This window comes from Struthio camelus, chromosome 23 (assembly GCF_040807025.1).
Source record: "Struthio camelus isolate bStrCam1 chromosome 23, bStrCam1.hap1, whole genome shotgun sequence".
Taxonomy (NCBI): Eukaryota; Metazoa; Chordata; class Aves; order Struthioniformes; family Struthionidae; genus Struthio; species Struthio camelus.
Genome location: NC_090964.1, coordinates 10,133,007 through 10,152,574, shown reverse-complemented (window position 1 = coordinate 10,152,574; position 19,568 = coordinate 10,133,007). Strand labels below are relative to the sequence as shown.

General features: G+C 58.8%; 1 protein-coding gene across 4 annotated transcripts in view; it reads left to right on the top strand.

Annotated features, from left to right (window-relative positions):
* The window catches only part of COL8A2 (collagen type VIII alpha 2 chain), a 41,174-nt gene extending 21,629 nt beyond the window's left edge, over window positions 1-19,545 (top strand). For 2 of the 4 annotated variants that reach the window (XM_068917413.1, XM_068917412.1), the window contains exons 2-3: window positions 5,753-5,932; window positions 13,721-19,545. In XM_068917413.1, the coding sequence (XP_068773514.1) occupies window positions 5,770-5,932; window positions 13,721-15,642 (2,085 nt within the window). In that variant the 5' untranslated portion in view covers window positions 5,753-5,769 and the 3' untranslated portion in view covers window positions 15,643-19,545. Of the gene's footprint in view, window positions 1-2,878; window positions 2,900-3,430; window positions 3,658-5,752; window positions 5,933-13,720 lie in introns of those variants that run through there. The other 2 variants (XM_068917416.1, XM_068917415.1) reach the window with 2 other exon arrangements.
* Window positions 19,546-19,568: the final 23 nt, after the last annotated feature.

Sequence of the window (19,568 nt, the reverse complement as noted above, 5' to 3'; positions counted from 1 at the left end):
TGCATCCCCGAGGAGCCGCAGCTGGCGTTGCAGCACGGCATTACCCACGTCCGACCGCAGCCTTCGGGGCCTGCCGTGGCCCCCAGGCAGCCTCCGCCACCACCCGCTCGGGCGGCCCCGGGCGCCCAGGCTCTGCCTGACCTTGACGGTTTATGGCCTGGCTGCAGGGCAGTCCTATCACACTGATTTTCAGAGCTACTTAATTGCAGCGTTTCAGGACATGGGGATTTGCTGAGCTAATCAACCATGCCAGCACGCAGCCCTGCTTCCATAAGCCTGTCATCGCGCCGGGGCGGCTCCTGCAAGACCATTTGCAGCAACAGCGCGGCATTGCCGCAGCAGCAGCAGCATGCTGCACCGCGTGCTGCCTGCCCCGTGCCCGTTTCACTGAGCACCATCGCTCTGCAGGCTCAGGAGCCCGGCAGCAGCTTATGCGAGCTGCAAGCCGCTGGCCCGTGGGCCAGCAGGGCTCTCCTCGCAGGGGTGGCTGCCGCTGCAGCCCAGGAGATAGTGGCACAGCAGCTGCTGGGAGGACACGCGTGGCCATGCCACCCGGCACAGGGCAGCTCATGCCCCCCAGCAACATCTGCTCTGCAGAAGCGACCCGACTGCACAGCGGCAGCAATGCAAATAAGCATAACACCAGGCAGGCATTCAAGGCCAGTCCCTGCAGTTTTTCTTGGACAGGCCGCATATGAGGGTCTGTTCTTAATATTCCCTAATCTGGGCTCCTTGTTCCGAGAGACTCCAGGAATCGGGGCTTGTGAGGAGAGGCGGCTGAGAGCGCGGAGCAATAATAAACACCAGCGCTGCCTCCATCAGAGTGGAGGAGGGTCTGGCTCCATCCCTGCCCACGCAGGTGCTCATGCACAGCAATGGGGCCCCAGTGATTTGGGGGATGCTACTAGCGGGCTCAACGCTGGGAGTGGGGCGAGCGATACAGCAAAACAGAGGTGCTCAGCCACCTCAAACACATCCCTCCCACCAGCACGGCTGGGCCGTGGCTCAAACCACTGTCCACAACCAGCCGAGAAGCCCAGGGGACAGCTTCATCCATAGACTTAACTGAGCTACTGAAGATCCCATGCTGTCCGCACCGATATTCGTGTCATGCTGTGCAGCAAAGCTGTCCCCGCCCGGTCGGTGCCGCGGCCGGGCTCCGCGTTTTGCCTGCAAAAGCTGAGGACAGTTGTTAGCAGCAAAAGCCAGGAAAGGAGCTGGGACAGCTGCTCTGCTTCATGTCAGCGGCTGCTGAGGCTGGGGAAGCTCAGTTCCGCTCTTGGCAAGTTTAAAAGCTCTGGGGATGCAATCTCCAAAATAGCCTCTGATTCTACACCTGCGATCAATTGTAAGCACCAGAACTAGATCTGCTGATGGGCTCCTGGTGTGCCGTGGGCTAATCCCCGCCAGGGGAGAGCCGGGGGAGAAGGGCTCTCGGCCGGGCTGCCCAGGGACGCGGCCCGCAGGGCGCCCGTGTGGCTCCGCACCGCTGGGGCTGAGCAGCTAGACGGGCCGTGCCGGCCGTGTTTCGGTGCGGGGCCCCGGCAGAAACCCGTGCCTGGCTGGCCGCTCCGGAAGCGGCCCGGCAGCCCGGGGAGGCTTCAGTCCCCTGTGCTGAGCTGTTGAATTTTGAAGCCAAAATTGAGTCAGTAGGTGCAAGGGGAAGGGCCACGGATGCTGGCCACGCGGGCTGTCCGGTCTTCAGCTCTGGCACGATTCGGGGCCGCGCGCCGGGCACGTCTGCCCGCAGCGCAGGGCACCGCGTCCCTGCGGGCTGCGGCCGAGGCGCTCGATGCCGATCGGCGCCCCAGCTCTTGCGGGCCCAGCGGTGGCGGCGGCGGAGCCGCGGGCGGCTGCCCGGAGCCGTGCCGCCCCCCCGGCCGCCAGCAGCCGTCAGCCCCGGGGCTCGCCGGAGTTTAGCGGAGGAGTTTTGACAGCCGGAGGTGAAGGATTAAGCCCTGAGCCGTGACCTGCGGCGGGGCAGTGCGCTCCCGGCGCGCACACGCGGACGGTCATTAATCCGCCTTAGCTGCTCTTTGACCCGCCGGCCGCGGGATCAAGCGGCGGGGTGCCGCGCGGGGCCCCGGCCCCGGCCCGGCGGCGCGTTTCGGGCATCGCCCCCGTGCTCGGTGACGGGGCCGCTGTCCGTGCCCGGGCGGGCGGCTCGCCGCGTCGGCGGGGCACCCACAGCCCGCTGGCCTCCGTGCGCTGGTGGTGTGCGTCCCCCCCAGGTCCCCCGCGCCGCCCGGGGGGGCGGGTGAGGGGGGTGTTCGCCTTTCGTCAAACGTTTTCTCGCCCCTTCTGGGGCAGGGCGGGCGGCGGCGGAGCCGTGCGCGCAGCAGCCTTCGGGCCGTATCGGGTGTCGCGCGTTTACAGCCGCGTTCGTGCCAAAGCTCTCCCGGCGCGTTCCCGGCCCGGCGGCGCTGCCGCGCCTTTGGCTTTCGCAGCCGGGCCCGCGGACACAACGCGCTCTCCCTCCGTTTCCATAACTCACTCTTCATTTCTGACTCTCTTTATTATTTTTTTTAATAATAGGGAGCGCGTCCAGCCTCGGGTTGGGCTTGGGGGGGAAAAAAAAAAAGACCTCCCTGCTTCGTTGTTTTGCTGCCGACGATCAGAGGACGGAGCGGCTCGAAGGGGCGGGCTGCCTCGAAGCCCGCGGCCCTCGCGCAGCGGCCTGCGCCGCCCCGCTGCCCCCCGCCGAGCGAGCGCGTGTTTCGCTGCTGCGTGTAAACGCGTTCTCCGCTCTACCCGCCTGCCGCCGCGTCCCCCGCGCGCACTGGACGTACTGAGGCCTTCCCGAGCGGGGGCCGTGACTCCGGTTGGGGCAAGGGGAGAAGGTGCGGGGAGCAGGACGTTTCTGCCGGTGCGGGCCGCCCCGCGCTCCCGGGGGAGCCAGGTGACCTTTCTGGTCTTGTTTCGCCTACTGTAAAAGCCTGAGGTGGTTTTTTTTTTTTTTTTTTTGCTTTGCTGGTGCTTTCGTTTTTGTGCCGGGGGAGCGGACGCTCGCACGCTGAGCGCGGCGGCGGGCTCCGAACCGGTGCCGGGGACGCCGCCTCGCGCCGGCCCCCCCGGCGCGCCGAACCGGCGCCAGCTCCCGGGGTGACGGAAAACAGGGCCGCTAGGCCGAGCCCCTCGAGCGGACCCCGTTTATAACCTCTCCCGAGCCCTGTTTGGGCTCCCGCTGGGGCCGTCCCGGCAGGAGAGGCCGCCATCTCGCTGCCGCGCTGCTCCGCGCTTCTGCAGCCGGGCCCGACGAGCCGGCGGCAGGGAGAGCAGCGCGCCGCGGCCGGGAGGCTCCGCCGGCGCCCGGGGAGGGCCCTCGCCGCCGCCGCCTCGCCTCTCCGGACGGAAAAAAATAAAGACTTCTCGCGGCGTTTCTGCTGGCCGTACAGGGGAATTAAAAAAAAAAAACCAACCTCCCCAGACTTATTGGCCCGGCGGGAGGGGTGGACAGATGACATCATGCAGTAACTTTTATTGGGGCCGGCGGCCCCCGGCGCCCACGTCAGGGACGAGCGAACGTCTGCAACGTGCTTTCGAAGATGAGGCCGTTACCTGGTGGCTAATTATGGTTAATTATCATGTTGTAACGCGGGACGTTGCAGGCGTGCCGGAGCCTCTTCGTAGCCCTGTCGCGCACGCTTCATCCCTCACGTAAGGCTCCAGATGTTTCCATTTTATCTTTATTAAATCACTGCCTGGAGAGAGCAGGTAACGGCGGGGCCCCCCCGTCGCGGCGGGGCGGAAACGGGGAGCCACGGGCCCCGTCCCCCCGCAGGAGACGGAGGCGGGGGGCCTTGGCCAAGGGCTTTCGGGCGGACGCGGCGCCGGGCTCCCCGGCTTTGGGGTGGGGGGGGCTCAGCCCAAAGCGCCTCGTCCCCTCGCCCCGGCAGCCCTTCCCGGGAAGGGCAGGCGGCAGGTGAAATTATCCTCCCGGATTAGACGAGAGCGTTGATGAGCCCCCTGCCTGGCTGCCCCGCGCTACGGTCGGAGCAGGGTGGCTCGATGCCGCATCCCGCAGCGCCAGCCAGAGCGGGTGGGTTATTCTGGGCTGCTTCTCCCTCATCCCGTCGGCTCGGGGCCGCGCGCGGCTGCGGGTGCTTGCGCGTCGCCGCGGACCGCGGACAGGCCCCGACCCAGCGGGCTTGGACCGGGACGGCTCAGGAGGGTGCGTTTAATCGAGCAGGAGCATCCCCCAAAACCCCCCCAAAAAGGGGAGGAGCGGATCTGAATAAAGCACAAGTGGGAGAAGAGAGGGACGGAGAAAAAGGAGGGTGGATAAAGTTAGAGCCAGAGGCAGATGGGGGTCGAACCAGGTCAGGAAAAACAAACAAACAGCTGAATCAGGATTTTGTTCCCTTGTATTTAGCAGAAACTGTATTTTTACAGCGGGAGCGGACGGAGGGGTCTCGGCCCGCTCGGCCCTGTCCCAGCTACGGCCTCGGCCTGAGCCCGCGCGGGGTCCCGGCGCCGCTGCGGCCGGCGGCAGAGCCGACCCCGGGTCGCTGCGCTCCCTGGCAGGTTGTGCCGCCTCCTTTCGCCCCGCGCCGCGCCGACGGCCCCGGCCCGGCCAAACCCTTTCTCCCTCCCGAGCGCCGGCTTGCTTTCCGCTCGGCTTTGGCAGAGCCCCCCCAGCCGGCGGGGGCAAGAGGGGACTCGGGGGGCCGCGTCTGCCATCCCGGGTCCGCCGGGAGGGACCGTGGCGATCCGGCCGGCCGGGGTGTCCCCGAGCGGGCAGCGGCGGCCTCGGCCCGGCGGGCCGGCAGGGAGGAGCGGCAGATAGGCCGCGGCCGAGCCGAGCGTTCGGGCACGCTTGCTGGGGCAGGAGAGAGGCAGTTCGGGGCTGAGCCGTCGCGGGGGACCGTGGACGACCTGCCAAGTGCTTGCAGCATCGGGAACAATCCCACGCTAGGGCTCCCCACTCCCTTTCCTTAATTTTCTCTAATTTTGTTTTATTTTGTTGGTTTTTTTTTTTCCACGCTGCAGCTTTTCTTGCCGTGCCGTTCCAGTGCAAGCGCTTCAGGAAATTCCGATCAAATCCAGGCGCGCAGCAGCCCTGCCCCTGCTTCCCTAGGCAGGGAAAGGCAAAGTGCTTAATTCTTATTAATAACAAGCACGGGTCAATTATTACAAGAAGGACAAAAAAAAAACAAAAAAAAACCAGCAGAGCACTTTGGCATCACGTGTTTTTTAAGCTTCTGAAAATAACGTTCTTTGCAAACCCATCTGTTTGCAGCTCCATGCTCGGAGCTGGCACAGAAAACGTTGCTCAAGGAAAGGTATATTTATAGAGGGTATTTATTTTAAGTAAACAGGCCCTTATGGCAGAGCGGCTGCTCCGAAGCGCGGCGGCCCTCCGCTCCGGGCTTTCGCCGCCGAGGGCGCTCGCCCCTCCGCGCGTTAAGAGTAGCACCAGGCCCTTCAGGGAAGTTAGTGACACGGGGGTGACCGAGGGGAGCAGGTCCTCGGGCAGCCTTTGGACGTCTGCCCTTGGTGCCCCCCAGTTCCTTACTGGGCGGCGTTAGGTGTCTTTGTTCGGCATCCCCGGGGAGCCGGCCGCGACGAGGCACCCGCGAGGCGTTGCGCCTTCGGGGGAGCCGTCGCCCCCGTTTCAGAGGGGCGCAGCGAGACGAGGCGGCTTGTCCGAACCCCCGGCCGGATGGCGGGGTCCCCGTCCCCGTCCCCGCCGGGCTCCTCGCGAGCTCCCTGGCCGCAGCCGGCCCCGCGCTCACTGTCGCTTTGTCCGCAGGAGCGGCGCGGGCCAGGATGCTGCCGGACGCCGTCGCGCTGCTGCTGCTGCTGCTGGTGGCCGGCCTCGGCTCGGCGGCGGGAGGAGGAGCGGCGGGATACGCGCAGGTGAAATACATGCAGCCCATGGTGAAAGGCCCTCTGGGCCCCCCCTTCCGGGAAGGCAAAGGGCAGTACCTAGGTAAGGGACGCTTTCTGCACGATGCTTCGGGAAGGGCGCCGGGCAGAGCGGGGGCCGCGTTCGCTCGGGTGACCTGACGACGTGCCAGCAGCCCACGACGCGCCGGCGTGGCCGGGGCCCTCCTACCGACTGAGCCCTTCTCTCCCGGCCGAGGAGCGTGCTGTTGCGGTCTCCTTAGCCGGCTGCAGAGGGACAAGGGCTGGTGTGCAGAGCAGCCGCTGCCGCCTCGGCCAGGGAGCAGCCGCCCGGCAGCCGCAGCACTCCCCCGGCCCACCGGGACATGGGCGGCTGCCGACTATTTTCTGCACACGCCGCCCTTCCTCGCTGTTCCTCGTTAGAGCCGTGTCCCGGGGAGCACCAGCGCTGTCCCCAGCACGAGCACGGCGCTTTGGGCCTGGACGGGACCTTTTCCCAGGCTGCCGAGCCCGCGGGCCGCGTGCGGGGTCGGCTGCGGCCGCCCGGCGAGGGTTCGCCCCTGCCCCGCGGACCCCACAGCTGCGGCCCCTCCTGCCCTTCCCCCTGCATATCCCGTCCCTCTCTCCATTCATGTTCTTGAAGCTGCCCTGATACTGCCCAGAAAACTTGCTGAAATGGCAAGCAGGCGCTGCAGCGAGCTCGCTGTGCAGGGGAACATGATGGAGACAGAAACGTCTTCGCGTGCCCAGCACTCCTCCCTCCCGTATCTGTCACTGCTCGGCCCGTCTGCGCGGCACCCAGAGCCAGGCAGAGCGGCACCCAGCCTCACCCATCGTCCCCTCCAGCCTGCACCCCTCGGTGGCTTTGGGGCTCGGCCCCGGAGCCCGGCGCTCGCTGCCTCTGCCTCTCGCTGCTGTTAAATCTGAGCTTTCCCTGCTAGGCTTTTTCCACTCCTCCACCTATTCCGTTTTCCCTGTCTGCGTTTCACACCAGCTGGGAAAAGAAAGGCAGCCAGTGCCAGAGCCAAAGGACTCGGTACAGCGGGAGGAAAGCAAGAGAAAGTGATTTCCTCCCCTCTAGGAGACTAGAGGCTCCACACGTGTTAAATCAATCCCCACCGAGCGACATGTGCCGCGCGGAGGGGCAGAGGCGCTGAGGTCATCGCTTGCAGCAGCCAGACCGACAGCAGCGCTCCCAGCCCAGGCGCAGCCCTTCCTGACCGCCTGCCCAGCCGCCCCTGCACCCAGCACCCCTCGGCGCCGCCCGGCCCTGCCTTTGGGCTCCGCCAGGACCCAGGACGCGGGCGCCAGAGCGTGCAAGCCGCAGGACGGGCAGGAGCCGGCCTGTAAAGCTTTGCACCTGCAGGGTCATTAGTATGTGTTAATTAAACACCCTCCTGGAGGAACTGCTCCGGTCAGCCGAGGGCCTTTGCAAACAGCGAGTGTTTAGTGTCACTGCGGGGTGACGCTCCAGCACTTCCCGGCTAATCCATGAGGCCCCTCTTCCCAGGGAGCCCCAGCAGCTCCCTGTGATTTTGACAGGGGCCCAGTGCAGCAGCAGCACAATCCAAAAAGGGGGACTGATGGGAGGCCCAAGTGTTTTCCCTGGACCCAAACATAGCAGCCCCAAAGCTGTTCCTGGAAACGCCTCAGAGCCTCGCAGTGCAAGCGGCAGGTCTCTGATTTGGGATCCTGGGGGCAGCGATCCAGGAGCATCCATGGGAAAGTCGGAGCTGGCCACAGGGCGTCACGGCTTGTGCAATCAGTGCAGCCGCAAACCGTGCCTGCCTGCGCCCTCTCGGCCGGCCGCCTGCAGCCTGCCCCGCGGGGCCCGGCCTCTCTGCCCCGGGCGTGCAGGGAGCCCCGGGAGCTGCTGCGGGTGAGGAGCACCGAGGGATGAGGCAGGTCCCTCCGTGGCAGAGGGGCTGGGGCGGTCCAGGCTCAGCCCCCAGCCCTCTGGCAGCGGCTCTGCCCGTGCCCCTCTGGCTGGGGATGCCCAGAGCCAGCAGCAGCCCAGCGCTGAGCGGCCGCTGCGCGCGGCGGCGCAGCCTTCTGCAGCAGGGGAAAGCCGCTGGAGCCCTCTCCGCGGGTTAGCTCAGTTGTCAGAGACTTGGACCCTCCAGGGAGCCGAAATCTTGGCTCTGGAGGAGAAACTGGAGAAGGCAAGGCTGCTGGTGGCTGATTTACTGCTCGGCTGAATGGCTTATCGGGAGTTGAGCTCAGCACGTGTGTCAGAAAACACAGCAAAACCTGGAGCCGAAGCATGCTCAGATCCCCCCGGCTCCCTGCCCCCTTCCCAGCTGTTGTAAAGCTGTTCGCTGAATCCCAGCCAGAGACAAAACCTTCCAGCACGGCCTCACCAAAAAGGAACGTTTTAGCTGCTGATGGGACTGGATTCAAATATCTCCCTGCTGCTTTTCTGTCATTTTCCCCCTTCTTCCTATGCGCTTGAGTTGCTCGTGCTGCCTCCGAGCAGTCGCCCGCTGAGAGCAGGGGAGGAGGCGGCTGCCAGCTTGCTCTGCCCTGTGCACGGTGCTGCACAAACACCGCGCCGGCGGTGCGCTTGCCGCCGGGGCCCACGGCCCTGCTGCGGGACCGGGCCAGCGGGAGCCGGACGGGGAAGCCGGCGCCTCTTGGATGCCACCGAGTTCCCATCTCTGCTTAACCTCTAATTTGGCCAGGCCAATCCCTCCTGGCCCGCTGCCCTGCGCAGGTTGCTCAGCTGGCTCGGCCGCGGCAGCGCGGGCCGAGCCGCGGCCCCGCTCGCAGCGAGCCGGCGGGGGGCTGCGCGAGGCTCCGGCCTGGCCCCCCAAAGCAGGGTGCAGGGCTGCAAGCGCTTTTCCTGGCCTGCTGGTGCCATCTAGTGAGAAAGACAGAGCTGGTTTCCTTAGGGTGCCAGACTGCTTTTGTGACCCCAGAACGGACTGCAGGGAGGCAGCGCCGCGGCGGGAGCCGGCTGCGGGACGGCCCGGCTGCGTCGCTGCCCTTTCCCGCGGCGCCCGACAGGCCCCGGCCGCCCCCGCTCGCTCCCGGGCCCCAGCAAAGCCCCTTCTTTCCGAAAGCTGTGGAAAGGCAGGGACGTTTCTTCCAGCGCTCTGCCCGAGCCTGCGCAGCTCCGGAGCGAACGCGGCACCACTGACGACCCCCCCTTTCTGTCTGCCGGAGCACAGGGCTGCTGGCTCACGCAGCCCCTCGCCACCCCCTGCCTCGGTTTCCCCACTGCATTTTCCCCAGCCTGAGCCACAGTTTTCTGTAAGGTGTTTTGGGGCTGTTGGGGAACTCGTAGCCCCACGTCACGGCCCTTTACACCTGCCTTTGCCCCGCAGCGAGCAGCAGAGAGGCAGAGCAGCGAGCGCGGCGGCCTGTCCAGCCGTGCGTCCCTGCCGGCGCGCTGGCTCCGGTCCTGCCCTTCGAGCTGGGGTCAGACAGTCAGCTTTGCCAGTCTGTCTCAGCAGAGCAGGGATGCTAAAAGCATTTAAGCAGATATTTGTGTGGTTGGGCTTTATTTTGACTTGGTTGAAAACATATCCAAGAGGCAATTTCAAAAACAGAGCCCGGCATCTGGAGAGAGCAGCGTGAGCTCTCTGCGCTTTCCTGTTGCACCTCCTCATCCCAGCCAACGCTCTCCCGCGGACGCAGGTCAGGGCATCGGAGCGTTAACGGTTCTTCTGTTCATTAAGGCTGTCACAAAGGCTCTGTATTAGCAGCTTCGCAGGCCGGCAGCGCGCGGCTCAGAGGCAGGTGAAGCCGCTCGCTCGCTGCAAGCTCAGCACGCAGCGGAGGTGCGGGAAGCCCCGCGTTTCTGCGAGCACGTGCAAGGCCGGCCGGGGCGCGCGCTCGCGGCTGGCTGCGCACGCTGCACTCTGTGCTGGGAGCCTCCCGGAGCGCGCAGCAGCAGCAGCAGCAACAGGCTCGCGCTGCCTGGCCTCGCGTGCTGCCGCGGCCCACGGGGTGTCCTGGCCGTCCCTGCACCCTGCTAGCTCCCGTAGAATTGCTAAGGCCTCAGTTTTAAATCGCAAAGGACTCGGTTTTAACAGGAAAATATTCCTGGCCTGCCAACACACAAGCAGCCCTTTCAGAGCAGAAGCAGAGGACCACCCTGCTTCCCCACCTGCTTCCCCACCCCGAGCCGGGCCTGGCTCTCCTCAGCAGGAAAAGGGTGGGCTGCAGCAGCCCAGCTCAGGAGACTCATGGTAAGCTACAGGTGATGCCTGGGGCAATGATTTATGGGCTGTCTCTGCCTCAGGTGAGCAGGTGGGGTTCCCTTCCAGCTGCATTGTAAACAGGTAGTGCCTAGAGCAGAGGTCTTGGCTGTAAAGGTAAATGATTGCTTTTTACCGCGCTAAGCTCTGGCTGGCTCAGCAGAGAGCCATAGCCCAACTTCTGCTCTTAAGGCAGCTCTCCCTAAGAGGTAGGTGCAGGCTGGTGCTGGGAAACCCCTTGCTTGCTGCTGCCCAGCATCCTCAGAGCAGGTGGTCCTGCTGCTATTAAACAGCCTACAGAAACCAGGGAGACTGAGCAAGCCCTGAGATCCCAGGGGGGCTGCTGCTTGCTGAATGTGGCCAGAATGCCTCCAGGTCCTGGCCAAGATGCTCCCCTGGCTCCTGCTAATGGGGAAATGTTGTTTGCCACCTCCATGCTGCTTTCTGCAGTCTGCTCCCTTCCCACTTCCAGCCTGCTAAATAGGGGCTCCATCCATGTAGGCAGCAACAAGATAAGAGATGAGATAATGCTGGTCCCACGCACTGCTCCTGTCAGCCTGCAAAGCTCGCTGTCGTGAGACAGTGCTTGGCAGCAGCTCAGCAGTGCTGGAATGAACTCAGCTGGGTTTTGCCACGGAGCAGCCAACTTCTCCTTCCTCCAGTGTCATCTGCCTGCATCAGCCAGGCCCGCTGCTGGCTGCCTGTGGCCGGGAACCACTTCCCTTCTTACTGGATTATTCCTCTGCCAGCCAGTATGTGCTACCTTGCTTCTTCTCCAGGCATGTGGAGGTCCTTATCAGGGACAAACACAGCACTAGATGGGCCATGGGATCTGTCTGCAAATGTCCTCAGTGCCTCAAAAGCTCTGTGGTGCCATGGCGAGAGCTTGCAGAGGCCGTGCTTGTCCTTCGCCTTCCCACTGCCCCTTTGCATTAGCATTCATGGCAGCTCTGTTCACGCTTCGAGGGGAACACGCAGCCCCATGCTGCTGCTGTGAAACGCAGGGCTCTGCGAGACATGCGCCTGCAGTAAGACATGGTCTTTTGAAATTGGATACCACTGGGGCTGCAATGTCCCAGTTTCTCTTTGCTAACGTCCCCGGTTTGGTTTTTCCCGTCTGCTTTTTTGGCCGCCTGCAAGTTGGCAGCTCACGTCTGGCGTTTCTCTTTGGTGCGTTGTGTGTGTGTGTGTGCTTTTCCTTTCCTTCATGGACTCAGCTGTAGATCCTTGTTCTGATTCCATACAAAATGACCTAGAAAACTAATTCTTTTCAAACTATTGCAAGAAGAAAAAAGTGGAGGGGAGAAAACACATTGAAATCATTTTCCAGAGACAAATTTTCTGGAATTCAAACCCCAGAAATCTGCTTTAGTGCAACACTTTACATCTCTCTTGCTTTCCTTCCCTCACCATTTTCTGGGGTGAGGGGCAGGAAGAGGTTTGCAGAAATCCAATGGCAATGTCATGACAGACAAGTATTTCCTTAATCAAGAAAGCCAAGTGACCTCCGTTAAAGCAGAGGATATGGGCCAGACTTTGATACGTAGATAAGCTCTGAAAATGTTTCCATTACCAAAAGAAAAACATCCAGGCGCCAAGCTTGGAAATAGCCCGTGCTATTTGCATGGTAAAGGTAAAGCTGCCTCCGACAGGCAGGGTACTGCCTGCTGCTGCCTCTGTTATTCTTTTCAGGTGTCTCAAATCTCCCCTAATCTTTTCCGAAGGCTCCAGCTGGGTGAATCCCCAGGCTCGGGGACCTCAGGCCCCACAGTCGCTGCTCCCCCAGGACCCCTGTCGCCTCCTGCAGCGCAAAGCCTCATGCAAAGGGCTGGTTCTGCTCGCATCCCAGCTGCTCCTGGCAACTCGTCTGCACAGATCTGTTCCCTACTCGTGTATTTTACATTGGGTAAATTTGGTTAGAGCTTACCCAAGGTGTCCAGGCACTTTCTTCAGCCATTCACATTTCTCATTGTAGTTCTGTGTACGTGCAAATGCCAAGTATATTTCCTTCATTTCAAACTTCTCAATAGGGTTTGTCAGATTTATTCTTTTTCGCCCGTTCCTGGTGTCGCGTGGGAAGCAACACCCTGTCTAGGCTAGCCTCGAAGCGTTATTTATGCTCACGTCTGTGCCTTTAGTACTGAGCTGTGGTGGGCATGTAATCCGGCTTTCCTCTGCTTTGTCTCTCAGCCCATTAGTTTCTTTTTTACATCCGTTTGCAAAAGACCTCTATAAATTCTTTAAATGTCAAGTGGTTATGGCTTATTCCCAGCTGGGCTGATTCATTCCTGGATGTTACTGAGGTTGCATTTTCCTTGCAACTATTGGCTTTTCCTACAACCTCAGGCTTTTTTAAAATGTTTTTGTCTACCCTGTAGCCTCAGCAGCTAAGCCAGAAGCAGAGGGCATGTCTTATCTGATAACCTAATCACTGCCTCTTCTCTTAACTGCAAGTCCAAGAGTTTTCTTTTCAGTTTTCTTTTTAATTTAAAAGGACAAAATCATACATAGGTCTCCTGAGGCCCTGGACTCAAGGGATGGGGTGGAGGGATTATCTCTAATCTTGGCTCTCTGTGTCACCATCCTCTTGGATCAGCCCAGGTGGGAGCGACGGAATCCCACAGTGCTTTTTGGCCACTGGGAAGTGAGGCGGGGGGACGAATCCAGCTCCTAAAACACAGTAGGGTCATCACAGAACACCATCAGAGCAGACAGTAATGGTTGGTCTTATTGGCACCCTCTGGGGAGGGACAGAAGGAATAAGGCTTGAATTAGCACCTTGGGCACTGGCCAGTGTCTTGCTTCAAGACAGTCCCTTGGCAGGCTGCTGATGGGGCAGCGTAGGAAGCCACTGTGACCACGTTTAAATAAAACCATTTCTAGTGAAGGGCTGTCTTGTAAGTTCAGACCCGGTCGAGAGAAGGGTCCCGCTCTCGGTGTGTCCATGGGCTTCCTATAATATAAATATTAGTCCTTGGTCTATTCAGCAATCACTGTCAGCCCCAGCACAGATTTTGGCCTGCCCTTGATTTAGTGCATGGCTTGGAACAGGCCCTACTGCAAAATGAAAGCGTTGCCAGTTGGAGAAATTAGAATTACACTGTGGGGCCCTGGTCGGTGGAAGGACTACGCATGGGACAGCAATGGGTCCTAGCTCCTCCCGAAAGATAACAAGAGCCTTCCCACCATGGACACAGAGGGGCAGGCAGTGCTGAAACCCATGGTCTTAAAATGAGCAAAAGCAACAATTACCATTTGCATTTCTCTACAGCATCCATCGTTGTGTTTGGTGCTGCTTGGTTCCGTCTTTTGTAGCTGGTTCAGCAGATTCCTGTGGCTTTCTTCGCTCTCCTCATCCCATCTGACCGCGATGCGGCCCCTCGCTTCCCGTGTATTAGAGCAAACGCTGCATGACAGCTCTGGGGCTGGCCCCAGGCCCTGTGCGAGGATTTGCTTTTCGGGGTGCTCGACCAGTGCCCATCCCTGCCATCAGGGGACCGTGAGGGGTTTGGTCTCGTTTTGAAGCCATGCCCCTATCTAACAATGCAGTTGCCTGACCAAAGAGACTGCCAAAAGCTCGTAGCAAGGCTGAACGCAGCTGTCCCGACGGCTGCCTGTCTCCGTCCACCGCTGGGCCCCAGTAAAGCTCTGTGGTCTCCTTCTCTTCGCAGACGTGCCGCCGATGCTGCCAATGGACCTCAAAGGGGAGCCAGGACCGCCAGGGAAGCCAGGCCCACGCGGGCCCCCCGGCCCCCCCGGCTACCCAGGAAAGCCAGGCATGGGGAAACCAGGAATGCACGGCCAGCCCGGGCCCGCCGGGCCCCCCGGCTTCTCGGGGATTGGGAAACCAGGCATCCCAGGACTCCCAGGAAAAGCGGGTATGAAAGGGATGCCCGGAGCCAAAGGCGAACCCGGCATGAGAGGAGAGCAAGGGCCCAGAGGACTGCCAGGCCCCCCAGGACTGCCGGGGCCAGCAGGCATCTCGGTCAATGGGAAACCAGGCCCTCAGGGTGGTCCGGGCCTGCCAGGGTTTCGGGGTGAGCCTGGCCCGAAAGGGGAGCCCGGTCCTCGCGGAGAGCGAGGCCTGAAGGGCGAAAACGGAGTGGGAAAGCCAGGCTTGCCGGGGCCCCGGGGGAATGGGGGCCCTCCTGGCCCTGCGGGGCCCCCAGGGCCCGCTGGCGTTGGGAAGCCCGGCCTCGATGGCCTGCCGGGTGCTCCGGGGGAAAAGGGTGACGTGGGCCCACCAGGTGGGCCTGGGGTCAACGGGGAGCCGGGCCCCATGGGGCCCCGGGGCCCCCCCGGCATCGACGGGGTGGGCATCCCCGGCGTAGCGGGGGTGCCGGGGATACAGGGCCCCCTGGGACCAAAGGGAGAACCTGGGATCCGCGGCCTCCCGGGCTTGCCTGGGCCGACGGGCTATGGGAAACCGGGCTTGCCCGGCCTGAAAGGAGACCGTGGGCAGCCCGGAGCGCCCGGAGCCATCGGTGATAAAGGGGAACCCGGCGTCGACGGGGAGCCGGGAGAGCCGGGCCCCGCGGGCATCATCGGCCCGCCGGGCCCACCGGGGTCCATGGGCCTGCCGGGCAAACACGGGCTGCCGGGCCCCAAAGGTGACGTGGGGCCGAGCGGCCCGCCGGGAATGCCGGGGATGCGTGGCGACCAGGGCCCGAACGGCTTTGCGGGGAAGCCAGGGGTGCCGGGAGAAAGGGGTCTGCCCGGGTCACAGGGACCCCCTGGCCCAACGGGCCCGAAAGGAGAGCCGGGTTTCATCGGCCTTCCGGGGGTGCCAGGATTAACGGGCGGCCCCGGGCCTAAAGGGGACGGTGGGATCCCAGGGCAGCCCGGCCTGCGGGGCCCCTCGGGTATCCCAGGCTTGCAGGGGCCCGCTGGTCCCATGGGGCCTCAGGGGTTACCGGGGCTGAAAGGGGAGCCCGGCCTCCCCGGGGCTCCCGGCGAGGGGAAGACCGGTGAGCCTGGTATGGCCGGACCCATCGGCCCGCCGGGAATGCCAGGAACGCCGGGGCTGAACGGGCCGCCCGGGCCGCCGGGACCGCCCGGGCCGCCGGGGGCGCCCGGGGTGTTGGACGAGACGGGCATCGCGGGGCTGCACTTGCCGGACGGAGGCGTGGAGGGGGCCGTGCTGGGGAACGGCAAGCCCGGGAAGCCGCAGTACGGCCGAGGAGAGCTCTCCGCCCGGATCGCGCCAGCCTTCACCGCCATCCTCACCTCCCCCTTCCCAGCGTCGGGCATGCCGGTGAAGTTTGACCGGACTTTGTATAACGGGCACAACGGCTACAACCCCGTCACTGGGATATTCACCTGTCCCATATCCGGCATCTATTACTTTGCCTACCACGTGCATGTCAAAGGGACTAATGTTTGGGTGGCACTTTATAAGAACAACGTGCCTGCCACCTACACTTACGACGAGTACAAAAAAGGCTACCTGGACCAAGCCTCAGGCAGTGCCGTGCTCGAACTCAAGGAGAACGACCAAGTCTGGGTACAAATGCCCTCGGACCAAGCCAACGGGCTGTACTCCACAGAATACATCCACTCCTCCTTCTCTGGATTCCTGCTTTGCCCCACATAACGGCTGTTGGGCGCATTTCCTTTTTACCCACTCTAGCCATAAACTGTCTTTTTTGATAAAAAAATTAAAATAAAATTAATACAAAAAGAAAAATCACTGGGAAGAAGGCGCAAGCCGTTGTCACGGGACCTTGCTTCATGCTGTTTGATCCATGAGTCAAGAGGGTAATCGGAAAGGAGACATTTTTCTTTCTTTCTTTCTTTTTTGGGGGAGGGGAGAAGGGAGGGAGGGGAGCGACTTTCTCAGCAAAGTGTATTTGAAGTAAATTTTACCCTAGTGACTGCACATCAAACACAGGAACGTGCTTGCGATGGCAAGGATCTGGCTACGCAGTAAATTGCTCTGTGATCCAGAGAAGGTAGTCTGGAAGAACAGGCCTTTCTGGTCTGCAGTCAAGTGCCCTTGTTTCCCATTCAGAGTAAGAGTTAAAACACATTTCAGCTGTTATAATGGATGGTCTATTTGCTACCAAACACAGGGGTCCTAGGCACTTAACACAAATATATACAGCAGCAGAGATCCATGATGGGTTGAGAAATTTCCTTCCCAAACCATCATATGCCCGAGTTTCAGTCGCATTGATACCTATTTTTTTAGACTGTACTTTGAGGCGGTCTCTCTGATTCATTCCAGATTCAGTGCGGTTGGATTTATAATCACAAGTGGAACACTTTGCATAAGCACCTTTTTATAATAAGTAAATACTATGTTTAACGCTCCCCCCAACACCTTTAGGAATAAAAACATCCAGGCTCTGGTATCTGGGAGGATGACAGATGACCTCTTCCAACATCCTTCAGGGAAACTGGGACCCCTGTGATGAACTATGATCCTCTATCTTGTGTTAATTCATCTCCCGGCAAGTTCAAGGGCTAGTGCTACTCTGTATATTTCTTTGCAGCCCAAAGACTTGCTTGGCCTTGTGAACGTGTTATTCTCTGCCAACACAAGGACGGCGCTGCCAGCCTGCCTTATGGTGCTTCTAGCCTGGTTTAATGGAAGGTTTAGTTATGCTTTCTTGAAAGTGCCACTTACGGACAACTTGCTTTTAATGTCTCACTATGTCAGGACGTGTAAACTGTTGCATTGGCATTTCCCCCTTCTCTGGGGACCTTTTAATTAAGCGAAAATAGCGTTCATTCTAACTTTCCATTCAGCCATTTTACAACGGTGCTATTGTCTACTTAACAATGTTATTTACAAGTATAGTGCAATATGTATCTGTAAAAGTGCACCGTTCCAGGTGCCCATCTGTGACTTAGGTTAAACAAAAAATTCACATTTGTCTGTTACCACTCTGTCTCACTAATGCTTGAGATGTCATCAATCTGAGTGTGAGCTGCAAGATTCTGGGAAAGATATGCACAGATACCGACCACTTGGCTGCTCTGTCCTTTGCTAAAAGGAGCAACTGAACCCTGTTGCTTTGCAGATTTTCTCATGGTAAAACAGTAACTGACCCTTGCACTTACAGTTAAGTGATTCTTCTCATCCCAGGCAAGTAGAGCGCTGCTGAAGTTAATCCACATGCATTATACTGAACGTCCCTCTACAAAGAGGTATCCCTGAGAAAACAGCAACAATTTGGTCACCAGCTGAGCAACTTTTACCCTTAAATCTCCGTAATGCCTATAATATGGCCAAAGAAAAGAAACACAGCAAGAATGGGACTTGGGATTATTCTCCAGATTGACTGCAGAAGATATTTAAACACGTTTTCCTTTTTTTTTTTTTTTTTTTTCCCCCCTTTAAGCCTATCTTGTGTTTGTGCCTCTTGCCATCCAGGGCTTCCTTTTAAACACACACCTCTCTCTGAAATTAAGAAACACAAAAAGGAAATTAGAAATGGAAAGGCCAGCACTTTAGTCACTGCCCTTTGGGGGCTGGTATCCCGCAGCCTGGGCTGATTTTTTTTGATATAAAATTGGAAGCTGTGACGCGATGGAACTTCCACACGTGGAAACACCGGCCCAGGCTTTCCCGCGTTTCATTCCTGAAGGCAGGGGGGTCTCAGAGCCATTCACATTTTAACTGTAATCGGTTATTCCCCAGCAGGAAAAGGAGCCGTACAAAAAAAAAAAAAAAAAAATCACTAAAACTACAAGTGGAAGCTCAAATGTTTTCTTCAAGCCCAAACTTGGGAGGAGGGTTCTAGGATGAGGCTTGTCTCCCCTTTATTTAAGTGTTTTTCCTGTGGAGAACAGCAATGAACTCAAGCTGGTAACACCCAAGACCCTGCAGAGCAACGGTGTCTCACTACTTTTACCAAGTAACACTGCCAGCGGCAGGGCAGTAATGCGTGCACACTACCTGCGGTAGGGTAAGGAGCTTCCACGCGCTCAAAGATGCTCTCTAGAGTGGAAGTTTAAGGCTGTTATTCAACAAATCGATTTATTTATACTGTGTTCTAACCTACATTCAATCTCCTTTTGTTCTGTTTCGTTTCATTCCAAACTTCTGGTTCCGGCTGGCAAAAAGCAACGACAAAAATACTCACTATCGAGAGATTAACTCGTTCCGTGCTGTAGATAACTGTTTTGCAATTTCACTGTCCCTTCATGTGCAGAGCGTAAACCATAATCAACCTTCTGCAGCTATGTAACCTGTTACATTTACACAGTAATTGAAAGGCAAAGATATTACACGCACATAGAGTTAGGCTAGAAAAACGATGCACAGGATGAGGGAGGCTGTTCACTAAACCGGATATTGTCAGGAAGAATTTTTTTCTGGAGTACTGAGTACGTGATATTTGCCAGCAGAAAGGATTATTTTCTGTCGTGTGTGTGAGCGCATGGGATTTTGGTTTCAATCACAATAATAAAAAAGGTTGGGTTGGATGAAGTATGTCTATTTTTAATTATGAAAACTGCATTACAACGTGCATTTTTATATACAAATTCTTACTATTTTTTTTAAATTTGCCTCTAGTATCTTCATTTCTAACCTAGTATATAGAGGTTTTTAGTTTTGTAAATACTTATTACATGCACTGTCTGTCATAGTAAAAGTTGGTTTAAAATGCACTCTTTTTGTGATCAGAAACTGGCCTTCTCTTCAGAACTAAAACTACAGTACTTGATTGTATTGACAAAACATCAATAAAACTTATTGTATAAAAGGCGGTCTCAGCTGTGTCTCTGTCCTATTATTAACTGCCCGCAGTAACATCTAGGGATGGCACCACGCATCGGTCTCCTCGGGCCCTGCAGGCCAGAGCTTTCCTACTGTCCTGCCAGCAAACGGACCAGCTTGTGCCTGTCAGGTATGAACGGCAAAGAATTCACCTTGCTAGTAACACCCTTCACATGGACGTCTTATGCTGTATTTCCTTCTCAAATCCAGCTCACTTGTTCCTCCGCTCCACCAGGTCAGCCTGCTAATTAACACTCTCATGCAAAAAGATGGAGACAAATTTCACCTTCATGGTTGCCAATGCATAGCTATGATCGCACCCAGACGGATCCCACCTCTGACTCCTTTTGACAGAAGACAGCATAAACGTTGTACCACACCGGACGAAGACACCACCACGGCCAACTGGGCAGAACGGTACTAGAAGAGAACAAGCTCACGCTTCCTTACAGCGCCCCAGATACTCACCACTGCTTCGCAAAGGGCACAGCCTGCTCGTTTCGTCCAGCCTCTGCCCCCTCAAACAACCGTGAAACAGATGCTTAGTTTCACGCCGGCGATGAGGATTACGTCCTGCCTCCTTAACACGGGAAACGTGAACAGCCTGCAGAACAGGCTGGAGACAAATTACATTTTCATAAGCTCTCTGTATACATTTTCCCATCCAGGTTCCAAGTTCAGCTTCAGCAGAATGACGGGGATTTTTTAGACCAGCTAGGAAAGACCTGGAAGAAATACATATAAGGACATCTATTTGCTCAGAAGCCTGAGCAGCTATTTTTTCCAACTCA